Raw genomic sequence first — 12,941 nt, 5'->3', positions numbered from 1 at the left:
CACGGGTGTGCGCTGGCGACGGAGCGCAGGGCCTGAGGTGTGTGGTGGACGAAGCGAAGAGGGCAGGCCGTTTCACCGAGTCTCGGCGGCGGATCAGGCCCCGCGGGCTCACCATGAGCGTCTTCGGCAAGCTGTTCGGCACGACCGCCAAGGCGGGCAAGGGGCCGAGCCCGCAGGATGCCATCCACCGGCTGCGGGAGACTGAGGAGATGCTGACCAAGAAGCAGGAGTTCCTGGAGAAGAAGATCGACCAGGAACTGCTCACCGCCAAGAAGCACGGCACCAAGAACAAGCGCGGTACGGGAGGGTTCGGGGGATGGGAGGGGGGAGAGTTTAGATCGGGTGGGGAGGGGAGGCGGGGCTTCGGGGGGCGTGGGTGGGGTCGGTGGTTTGCCGGGGCCGAGGGGGTCCCTGGCCTGGGTGGGGTGTGGGATGTGGGGTGGATTTGAGGGGATTGGATGGTACAGGGTGAGAGATGGAGAATTAAGCGGTAGGGGAGGGGAGTCAGGGACCTGGAGAGGGAAGGGGTTGGTGGGTGGGGGGGCGAGGTAGATTTGGAGGGTCGAGGGTTGGGGCAAGTGAAAATGAAAATAAGTGGGTGGGGGAGATTCAGAAGTGGGTGAAGTGCTGCATAGGGACCCGGGATAATTCAGGGCTGAAGGTGTATGAGTAGGGGAGAGGGAAGGGGTGGGGTGAGGCGAGGAGCTTCGGGAGAGGGTGTGGTGGAGAGGGGAAGACAGTTCATTGCCGAGGGGTGGGGCGGTGCATTGGGGGAGCCAGGAGAGGTTCAAGACCAAACGGGAGGGAGAATGTTAACGTATAGGGGCAGGTGAAGAGGGAAGGGGCGAGGTGGATTCAGGGCTGGGGATGGGATAAGACAAGAGAGGGAAGTGAAGTGGCCTGGGGAGGTTCAGGCCTGAAGGGGAAAAGATGGGGGAGGGGGTGGGCCAAGGAGTGGAGAGGGAATACCAGACGGGGTTGCCGAGGAAGGTTGTGATCAAGAGTGAGATAAACAGTGGGGTGTCTTGTTTACAGGGATACACCTGGTGGGGGTAATAATCTGTGAGATTCTGTTCTGGGCCTAGGTGGGATGGGTGGTGGTGGAGGTTCAGGGCTGGGGGTGGGGGGGGTAGGATTGCGATCAGGAGGGTGAGGATTGGGGTGGGGTTTGAGCCATTGGAGGCAGAATCCAGGGGTGAGGGAATTGGGGGACTGTGGATGGGGGCCCATAGGTGGATCTGGACCCAAAATGAGGTGTATTGGTAGGTCAGGGCTGTGGGTGTAATCCAGGAGGATGAGGTCTGTGACTGGAAAGGGTATGTTGCAACATTAAGCAGGTAAATTCTGAAAGTCAAACAAAAAAGGATTGAGTTGTAAATCTTAATATGTTGGAAAAATTGATGAAATTAAATATTTTAATAGGGATCTAGAAACTAAATCATTTTAAGTAAAGAAGTTTAAGAGTATTCTGAGAGAAAAGATGATTAATGATTTTGTACCACTTTCCTTAATTTCTGTATCTCAGAATTTTTATGCAAAATTGTAATAAAATTGCTTATCGTTATAATTTTGCATAAGAATTCTGAGCTATAGGAATTGTAAATAAGGAAAGAGGGTAAACATGATCTGTCTTCCTTACACACTTTTCTAATTCTTAATCTTGTTGGTTCAAGTTTCACTCCTTTGATAGACTCAGATGATACTGTAAAAGGAATTTCATTATTGTAAGTGTATCTTTAGGTTGAGATTCCATTTGATCTGTGTGCAGACATAAAAATTCCCTGACTCACTCTTTCCAAGGCACCTGATATTAGTCACCAAAATCAGATTATCAGGTCATTGTCACAAATTTAATGATGTCTTTCCTATCTTTCTAGTGTTCAAAAATTCTTGTTAAAAATGCGTTTTTAGATGTTCTGAAGTAGAGTGGAGGATTCAGATTTATTTATCATTGTACATTGAAACACAGTGAAAGTGTCATTTACATTAACAACCAGCACAACCTAAAGATGTGCTGGGGGCAGCCTGCAAGTGTTTGGATGTTTGGAAAAAGGGTGGTGATGGTGAAGGTATTGTAGTTGAAGTGCCAGTCCATGGGAATTCAGTAACTCTAGTATTAAACCAAAAGTCTCGAAGAGGAAAAGAATACAGCCTATTGTCATTACTTTTCTGACTGCTGTCTGATGTTCTATCCAGAGTTAATGGCATATCTTTTTGTAAAGTAAAGCAGCTAAAACTCCCTGAATTTTATTAAAATTGTAATTTTAATTAATCTTCAACTTCTTCTCTGGCATTTCCTAAAATACCATATGGGAGTGGTCTTCCTTAACTTTCCAGGAAGTAATCACAGTCCAATCACATGACCATCAATATCTGTGGCTGCTGAATGGCTGAGCTCAATGGTAGATCATGAGACATAGGAGTGCAATTAGGCCATTTGGCCCATCAAGTCTGCTCTATCATTCTGCTTTGTTTGATGCATTCATTCTGCAGTCTTTGAAATCCTCATCCAACTAAAATGTATTGCTCTAAAAACAACAAAATGCTGGAAGTACTCAGTTTTTTTTAGTGAATTTCTTTCTTTTTTACTGCAAAGAGAATACTATGAATTTATCAAAAGAGTTACAACATTTATAACAGCTCCATTTATTTACTTGAGTCTCTAGCCAATGAGCACAGCTTAATAAGTAGCATATAGAAATAGAAAATTCTGGAAATACCAGTTCTGGTAGGAGTGAAATGGATGGAATATTTCATGTTCGTTACCATTCATCAGAACCTGCATCGAGTGAAAAATCACTCAGTCTAGATAGAGGGTCACTCTGAAACATTGCCTCGGTTTTTCTGCCCACAGAATTTACTGAAACATGGCTGTCTATGGCATTTCCTGAATTTTGAATTTCTAGAACTGCAGTATTTTGGTTTTGTATTTCAGAAAATAGCATGCCATGTGGTCTGTGGCCTGATGGTTGTACACTGCAGAATACCTGCACAAAACTTTGTGATACTGGCATGCTGCGGAGTACAAAAAGAATATTTCTGATCTTTGACCAAAAAGCTAACTCTTCTCACAATATATTTTAAAACTTTTTGTGGGGCACTCTGTTAACAAAACCACAGGCTAGACAGGTTGGCAGGATAGTTTTATCATAGGGGTTCCCAACCTGAGATCCACAGACCTCTTGCTTAATGGTATTAGTCAATACCATAAAAGTGGGGAGCTGCTGGTCTATCATCGCAATTGATTTCCTCTTGAACTAATGTTTGCTCAGATTTAAAAATAACTGTGATCTAATCTTCTTAAGCAGTTCTGTCAAATAATGAGTTTAATGAACTATGTAATTGTTGAAAATTTCGTACCCAGCATCCTAGGAGGGAACTTGAAAGCAGAGCAGTTACTGGGTCAGGAGTCCAGCGCAGGTAACTGGAGGGTTGTGGGGAAGAACACAAGACTGTGTTCTGAAGGAACTTAATCATACAGAGAGAACATCAGCAGTAGGGGAAGTATTGAAGAAGATTCTAGGAATAAGATTTAGATACTTGTATTTAGAAAAGTATAGGCTTTTTAGGGACAGTCAGCATGACTTTGTGCAGGGCAGGTTCTATCTTATATATTTGATTGAGATTTTTGCAGAAATGAAGATGGTTGATGATAGAGTAGTGAATATTGTCAACATGGACCTTGGTGTAGCCTTGGACAAGATTTCCAAAAGTTCCTGTCTGGAAAGCGCTAATGGACTATTAAAACAATAACTTCACACCATCTTAAAAGTTTCTTCCCTTGGCAGTTAATCTGATCAATCATTCTAGTTACAACCCTTCACCCCAGCCCCTCTATCTGTTACCCCCCCATCACTGCACTGTAAACACTTTAAAGCACTTTTTATAATGGTGTTTACATTGTACATTGCATTTGTGCACATTTTATTCAATATCTGTACTTTAATCTCTAATTTTATTTTTGTATTATTTATAGTTACGAATTTTTTCATTGCATGCTGTGACAACACACCACAGAAAATTTCTAATACGTGTAAATGTATGCGGTAAATGAAGTTGATACTTGTTAAAATTAATCAAGCCTCATTATAGGAGATTAAGGTGGGATCTGGGGTGAGTTGATAAGCTGAATCTGTAAGTGGCCTGGTCACGGAAGATAGTAGTATAGGCGAGTCTGTGACCAGTGATGTTCCACAAGGAAATGATAGTATGACACACAACAAAAAGCAGCATTCATCAGTGATAAAGAACTATATAAAAAAAAGTTGGAGGTTAAAGTAGGGATATGGAATAAAATGTGCATAAATACATAAATACCAGCATTTATTTACAATGTAAACAGCACTTCTAAAAGTGGTTTGACGTGTTTGCTGTGCTGGGTCCTCTGTAGTGTATCTTATTGATTAGAATGAGCAAGTAGGTGAACTGATCAGTACATCTGCAGATGAGACAAAAGCTGGTGGAGTTACAGGTAGCAGGGAAGGTTGTCAGAGGATACATCAGGATGCACACCAGTTGGAAATTGGGGTGGAGAAATGGCAGCTGGGGCAATTGTGAGAAGATGTGTTGTGGGGGAAGTGTACAGTAAGTGGCAGGATCCTTGGGAGCATTCATGTACAGAGGATGTTGGGTGCAAGTGCATGGTAACACAAGAAGATAGGGCGGTGAAGGTGGTGCACGGTATATGTGCTTCCATTGGTCAGGGCATTTAGTGTACAAATTAGGAAGGAGTTCCAGCTGTAGAAAACATTGGTTAGGCCACATTTGGAGTATTGTTTGCAGTTCTAGTCACCATGTTAGAGGAAGGATGTGGAGGCCTTGGAGAGTGTGCAGAAACTTGTTTATTAGCTCCAAGAAGCTGTGTGTTCTGGAATAGTTTTCTTTGCCATATTGGAGAATGTAGGGTAACCTGATAGAAGTTTATAAAATTGAAAGGTGAAAATGTCAAATATTCAAGGCCAGTAGGTTGCGGTGACGGGGAGAATTTAAGAGATTTGCAAGACAAGTTTATTTTACACAGAGTGGTAGCTTCCTGGAAAGCGTTGCTGGGGAAGTGATAGAAACAGTTACAATAGCAGTGTTTAAGAGGTAATTAGTTTTCTTTTTTCTTTTTTAACTTGCGTTATTTGTTGTATTTTTTTCACGGTAACACGTTGAAGCTGCACTCTCCCTAACATGCTGGTAGAGAGATTTTTATTTGGGTTTTTAGCGCTGGAAATAGCTACATTTGGACACGTCTCATTAGCGGGGCAGCAGTATGGTCGTATTGTTTATACCAGGGATCAACTGATTGCGCTTATGCCGCCCGGTTTAGCGAACAGAGCGGCAGACACCCCTGCTGAAATCTGGAGGAAAACACCCAGAGGATGCAGAGGGGGATCACAAAGGCGAGGAAAGAGGACCGGATCGAGACAACAGAGACTTATGGAGAAGAGGAGTTCGGTGGGTAATAAAATGGACGAGTTGATGGTGCTAGCCAGGAGTCAGAATACATTTCGGGAGAGCAGTGTTATGTGTTTTACTGAAACGTAGCTGCACGAGGACATACCCGACCAAAACTTTTCCATGGAGGGTTTTCATACCGTTCGGGCTGACCGGAAGTGCACTGAGAGCGGTAAGCATAAAGGAGTTGGGGGCTTGCTGTTCTGGTTAACAACAGATGGTGCAATCCTGGTCATATTACGATCGAGGAACGTGTTTGTAGCCCGGGTATTGAACTTTTTGCTGTTGGACTCCGGCCATTTTCCACCGAGATACAACACTGGGCGTCATGGGAGGTTGTTCCTGCCTGTGGCCATCGAACTTTGCAGCTCCTCCTGTGGAGGGTCAGACACCCTGAGCCAATAGGGTGATCCTGGACTTATTTCCATCTGGCATATTGTTGTTTGATTGTTTGTAGTTTTTGTTATCTATCTAGACAGGACAGTCGGGAACAGAAGGGTATGGTTCAAGTATAGCAAAAGGGATTGGTTTAAATTGGCATCGTGGTTGGTACTGACATTGAGCCAGAGGGACGGTTCCTGTGTTGTTCTATGTCCTATCAATATTTTGCATTATTGACTCATTTTTGACTGATCTTTGAATACAGAAACAAGATGGTTATTTCCCTGATGAATAGAACATTTTCTTTTGGTTCCATGGCACTAATGAAAAAGGCAAGGAAGAGAGTTTCCCAACATTTAACCTTCATTGGCACCACAAACTGCCACTGGTTTACTGGCTGTTTATTTCTTGGTATATGTGTGGAAACATTTTGTATAAAATTACCTTCCCATTTCCTTCGGAATGATGTTTAGATTGTATTAATAATCATGAAGTACAGATCCCCCCTCCACCCGCACCATGGGAAATGAGCATCACTGTAGTTTTCTCAGCCGAAGTCCTTCTGCCTTTGTTTTTACTGCCCTTGCTGCTTCCTGCTTTGGCAACATTTCAGTTTTGAAATGATCATCATCTCATTTAAAATAATAAGCTGTTTAGGTTTTCACCAAGCTCTTTATTATATATACAAATAGCCCATTTAGTATTGGTTGTAATTAGCTTGATATCGGTCCCGCGGATTGACTTTGGATTTTTTTTTTTGCAACCTTGTTTGCCTGCTCTTTGACTGGTTAATCTGCAGGTTAAGTTATGTTGGAAATGGGTGTGTATTTCCTGTACGTCATGAATCCATGTGAAATGTGATCTTTCTGCTGCAGGCTATTAAAACAAAGCTGACTGGAGCAAACTTTCAGAGAAACAACCTCATAAACTTCACCAGATGTGAGCTTTTCCTTTGTGAAATTTGCATCAGTGTTTCTCTCCTCCATGTTGCCTGTGTGACGGGAAGGAAGTGGTTGCAATTTGAGTGAAATGGTTCTCTGTAGATCTTTGCCCAGCCATGTGAGCGGATAATCTTTGAATTATGAAACTTAATTCCAGCATTGGCATCCTGAGTCTATACATAAATTACTTTTTAACCTAGATCCACAATGTGCCCTGCTGTTCTGCCTTTCAGTTAATGATGGTTAAACGTGGATAGCGCATTGCTTTCACATGTACTGTAATGCTGAGTCTTTCTTTAGAAAGGGAATAGTTCTGGGGTGAGTGAGGGACTATTGATTACAACTAATTAAAGGGACAAAGTCACCAGGTTAATCATTCTTATGTTATTTTACAGACTGTTATGAGAAGTACATCATAAACACAAGAGATTCTGCAGATGGTAGAAATCCAGAGCAACACACAAAATGCTGGAGGAACTCAGCAAGTCAGGTAGCATCTATGAAAGGGAATAAATGGTCAATGTTTTGGTCTGAGACCCTTCATCAAAACTCACGATGGAAGTTCCTTGGCCTGAAATGTCGACTGCTTATTCCTCCCCATAAATGCTGTCTGAGCTGCTGAGTTCCTCCAGCATTTTGCATGAGAAGTGTATAGTGGCTTCAGCCATTTTGACGCTTCTGATTTGCCTTTTTCATTCCTCTCTGCTGCCACATACACCTTATCACTCTGTTAACCACAGATATCACATTTGCTCATTACCTCAGCTATGGCACTTGGTTTTTCTTGCCATCAGCAGATGTTCTTGCACCTGCTTTACTAGTGTTCTGTAGCTGTTGTGTATGGGGACAGCACAGTAGCTAGTGCTTGGTGCATTGCTTTATAATACCTGCTGTAAGATTGGGGTTTGATTCCCGCTGCTGTCTCTTAAGAGTTGTACGCTCTCCCTGTGTCCGGAAGGGTTTCCTCCCACATTGAAAAGGCATACGGTTAGTGTTAGTAAGTCGTGGGCATGCTGTGTTGGCACTTGTGGGCTGTCCAGCACAATGTTCACTGATGTGATTGAATGCGGATGACGCATTTCACTGTGTTTTAATGTCAATGTGACAAGGCTTATTCTTTCTCTATGCCCATTTCTTCAACTTGCTCTTCTGTTCAGACGGTTCATTTAAAGCATTGCTTTGTCTGAGCTAGAGATCATTCTGTTAAGTGGTCTTGCTTTGGTTTAGTTTTGAAATTTTTATTTCCCCAAAGTACCTTAGGCATTTTTACCATTCATCCATGCAGTTTAGCTGTTGTTGTCGTCATATTTTATTGGCAAGATTATAATTAATTTTAAGTTATTTGCACGATGTCTTTAACCTATAAAACAGAATTCATCAGATTATAAAATATAAGCCATTTTAAGTAGTTTTGCCCCCTGGAATGTTGGCCAGATGACCAAGCTCACTTTCACTCGATGCTTTCTCCAAGTTTTTCCAGGACTTGGCTGGAGCTATTTGTGCAGATGACTGGAAGGATTTGTTTAGTTCATGGGTGTGGATGGGGGCTTTCCAGAGGAGCACAGGCACTAGAGCTTATAAAATAGTCTGCTGGTTGCATAAACCCAATATCAGGCCGCCCATAAAACTGGAAGTGAACGCCAAACAGATATTGCAATAGTAAAGTTGAGATTAGCCCTTAATTTGGTTGACAGTTTGAATGAGCAGTCTTCCATCCATGATCCTGGGAATGAAAAGGTTGATATGAGGAGTGTTTGGCTCTGGGCCTAGGGTACCCACTGCATTTCAGAAGAATGAGGGGATACTTATTGAAAATTAACAAAAATGGAAAGACCTGGAGAGTGTGGACATAGGATGCTTCCAACAATGGGAGCGTCTAGGACCAGAGGGCACAACCTCAGAATAGAGAGACATCAACTTAGAACAGAGATGAGGAGGAATTTCTTTAGCTAAGGGTGGTGAATCTGTGGAAGTCATTGTCACAGATGTGTGTGGCGGCCAGGTCAAGGATAGGTTCTTGATTAGTCAAGGTGTCAAAGGCTACAGGGAGAAGACAGGAGAATGGGGTTAATAAGTCAGGCCTGATGGAATGGCAGAGCCTACGCAATGGGCCAGATGTTCTAATTCTGCTCCTATATCTATGGTCTAAAGAATGATGCAGACATTCTGTATATAGTTGCAAGAAAAAGTTTGTGAACCCTTTGCAGTTACCTAGTTTTCTGCATTAGCTACTTATAAAATGTAGTCTGATCTTCATTGAAGTCACAATAATAGACAAACACAATCTGCCTCAACTAATAACACAAACAGTTGTACTTTTCGTATCTTTATTGAATGCACTGTTTAATCATTCACAGTCCAGGCTGGAAAAAGTATGTGAACCCTTGTATTTAATAACTGGTAGAACTGCCTTTAGCAGCAATAACCTCCTCCAAACATTTCCTATAGCTGCTGATCAGACTTGCATGGTGGCAAGGAGGAATTCTAGAGCACTCCTCCATACAAACTGTTTCAATTCATTAATATTTCTGAGATGCAGCCATTTTCAGGTCATGAGCAGCATCTCAATTGGGTTAAGGTCTGGGCTCTGATTTGGGCACTCCAAAACATGAATATTCTTTTTAAACCATTCTGTTGATTTACTCTTCTGTTTCGGATTTTGTTGCATCATCCAACTTCTATTAAGCTTTCTTGCTGGACTGCTACCTTGCCATTCTCCTATAAAATGTGTTGATGCAATTTTGAATTCATTTTTCCCTGAACGATTGCAACTGTCTAGGCCCTGAGGCAGCAAAGCAGCCCCAAACTATGATGCTCCTTCTACCATGCTTCATTGTTCAGATGAAGTTTTGGTGTTGGTGTGCAGTGCCCTTTTCCCTCCAAACATAGAGGTGTGTGCACTTCTGCCAAGAAGTTCAACTTTTGTCTCATCTGTCCACAGAACATTGTCCCAGAAGCGTTGTGGAGCACCCAGGTGGTCTTAAGCAAACTTGAGACATGCAGCTATGTTTTTTGGAGAGCAGTGGTTTTCTCCGTGGTGTCTTTCCAGGAAAACTGTTCTTATTCAGTATTTTTCTGACAGTGGACATATCAACAGAGACTTTAGCAAATTATATTTATTTCTGCAAGTCCTTTGTTATTCTTGAATTGTTTTTCATCTCCTTCAGTGTTGCATGTTGTGCTTTTGGTGTGATCTTTGCAGGATGCCCACTCTTGGGGAGAGTAGCAACAATACTGAGTTTCCTCTGTTTGTAGACATTTTCTCTTATCGATGAACACAGGTGTTTGGAAATGCTTATTGTAGCCTTTTCAGCTTCATTCATCTCTACAATTCTTCTGAGGTCCTCTGAAAGTTGTTTTGATCGAGACATGGTGCAGATAAACAGATCTTTCTTCAGAAGAACAGGCTTTGTCAGTAACCTGACTTTGTGTCTTTTTTTTATAGGGTGGGGCACCTCTACAACCCACACCCCCAATCTCCTCTTACTTCATTGATTGGAACACTTGACTCCAAATAGCTTTTGCAGAAAGCGTTACCCCAGAAGTTGACATACTGTTTTGAACCTGGACTGTGATTGTTTAAATGGTGTGCTCAGTATTGACTGGAAGAAGTACAATTGTTTATGTGTTATTAGTTTAGGCAGATTGTGTTGTCTATTATTGTGACTTAGAAGAAGATCAAATCACATTTTATGAAAATTAATGCAGAAAACTAGGTAATTGCAAAGAGTTTCCAAATGTTTTCTTGCAACTGTATGACCTCCACCTTGGCTTACTCTGAAAAGCATCTGTATTATTGCAAGCTTCATTTATCAACTATGTATATACTCTTAACTCCTTTTCTATTTTGCTCTTTAGGTGTTCACTCAACACTTGTTTGTAACACATGCACCTTTCCTTCAGAGCTCAAGATTAAAAGTACAAGAAGTAAATCTATGCGGTAAAGAAACTGCAGATTTGCACACTTAGATGCGCGCACACATGCATTTTAGCTGTACTTCGTATCCTGAACAGGCGTAAACATACAGATAGTCTTTATATTTGATTATGAAGAGAGACGCTATTGTTTGGGAAAGTTGAGATTTCTTTTTGGAAAGAAAATGTGTTTTATTGTGTATACGTGTAAAATCAGACCAGGTAAGGGAAGTACTTTGATAAACAAGAGAAAGTCTGCATATGCTGGAAATCCAGAGCAACACACACAAAATGCTGAAGTAACTCGGCAGGTCAGGAGCATCTATGAAAAAGAATAAACCGTCAATGTTTCGGGCCGAGACCTTTCTTCAGGACTATCCCAAAGACATACTGATTAGTAGGTTAATTGGTCACATGGGTGTAAATGGGTGGTGCAGTCTCGTTGGGCTGGTAGGGTCTGTTACTGTGCTAGATCTCTGTATTTTAAAAAAAATCTTCCTTTTACATGCTGTCTCAATTTGACCATGCATGTACAAGTTATTTTGACTGTAACTCTGACGTGTAGTGTGTGATGGCTGAAAAATAACATTCTCATGACTTGGTTCAAATAAACATCTATTCATATCTTTGTGGTTTGAACAGACTCTAATTTCAGTACAAAGTATCAAGTAGATTTTTGTAAGGCTGAATGGTGCATGTCCTCCAAAAGAGCACTAGCAAGTAGCACAATGGTATCGTGCCACAATAAAGTTTTGTCCTAAAGCTCTAATCTATATGCAGCATGCTGCACAGAATTGCAGAGCATTCCCTCATGCATAGGATGTGCTTTATATGGGAGATTCTCAGTGAAAATGTTCACCATGGATATCCAGTCCCTATGCACTTCTATCCCCCATCAAGAAAGCCTTAAAGCCCTCCACTTCTTTCTCAACAAAAGACCCAACTAGTTCCCCTCCACCATAACTCTCCTGTAGCGGATCTGGTCCTCGCCCTCAACAACTTCTCTTTCAGCTCCTCCCACTTTCTCTAAACTCAAGGTGAAGCCATGGGTAACTGCATGGGCTCCAGCTATGCCTGCCTTTTCATTGGCTTTCTGTAACGATCCATGTTCCAAGCCTTCTCAGATAATATTCCTAAACTTTCCGTGCTACATTGATGACTGCGTTGGTGCTGATTCATGCACTCCAGCTGAGCTCATCAATTTCACCAACTTTCCCTTCAACTTCCACCACGCTTTTAAATTCATTTGGTCCCTTTCTGGCAACTCGCTTCTCTTTCTCGACTTCCCTGTCTCCATCTCTGGAAATTGTCCACCGAAATCTTTTATAAATCCACCGATTCCCAAGGCTATTTTGACTGTAGCTCTTCCCACCCTGTCACTTGCACCCTTTTCTCATTTCCTTTGTCTTGCTGCATCTGTTCCCAGGATGAGGCTTTTGTTTACAGGATATTAGAGATGTCCTTTCTTCGAAGATCAGAGATTCCATTCTTCCATCATTGACGCTATGCTCACCTGCATCTCCTCCATTTCCCAGACATCCACTCACTTTATCTTCCCACCGCCTTAACAGGGGTAGAATTCACCTTGTCCTTGCACCATGAGCCTCCGCATCCAACTTAATGTCTCCTGCAACTTCCACCATTGTCAACAGGATGCTGCTACAACTCTTCTGTTTCTCTGTGTCTCTCTCTGTCTCTCTCTCTCCTCTCCCCCCTCTCCCCCTCCCCTGCTGCCCCCAGCTCCATCTGCAAAAAGTGGAATTTCTAGTTCTACGACCATTTCACTTCCTCTCCTCATTACCACTCTGACATGCCAGTCCATGTTCTACTCTCCTTCCCTGATGAGGCCACTCTCAGGTTGGAGCAGCAACCCTTCATATTCTGTCTGGGTAGCCTCCAACTTGATGGCATGAACATTGATATCTCCAACTTTAGTAATTTTACCCTTCCTCCTTCCCTGTTCTTCATTTCCCCACTCTGGCCTCTCTCTGACCTCTTCTTACCTGCCCATCACCTCCACCTGTTACCCCTCCTAACTCCTTTTGTCCCATGGTCTGTTTTCCACTCCTATCAGATTCAGATTCCTTCTCCAGCTCTTTACCTTTTCCACTTATCACCTCCTGACTCTTACTTCATCCCCTCTCCTCCACCTACCTGACTTCACCTGTCACATGCCATCTTGTACTCCTCCCCCCCCCCACCTTCTTGTTCTGGCCTCTGCCCCATAACTTTCCAAATCAGATGAAGAGACTTGAACAAAAC

The 12,941-nt window shown here is 42.6% G+C and overlaps 1 protein-coding gene across 1 annotated transcript in view; it reads left to right on the top strand.

The window, feature by feature from the left end:
- The window catches only part of chmp4ba (charged multivesicular body protein 4Ba), a 40,644-nt gene continuing 27,703 nt past the window's right edge, over positions 1–12,941 (top strand). Inside the window, exon 1 of the mRNA XM_063073974.1 lies at positions 1–297. Within this exon, the coding sequence (XP_062930044.1) occupies positions 114–297 (184 nt within the window). The 5' untranslated portion in view covers positions 1–113. The remainder of the gene's footprint in view (positions 298–12,941) is intronic.

This window comes from Mobula hypostoma, chromosome 2 (assembly GCF_963921235.1).
Source record: "Mobula hypostoma chromosome 2, sMobHyp1.1, whole genome shotgun sequence".
Lineage (NCBI taxonomy): Eukaryota > Metazoa > Chordata > Chondrichthyes > Myliobatiformes > Myliobatidae > Mobula > Mobula hypostoma.
The sequence above is the reverse complement of the archived record's forward strand: the minus strand, read 5'-3'. Positions and strand labels throughout refer to the sequence as shown.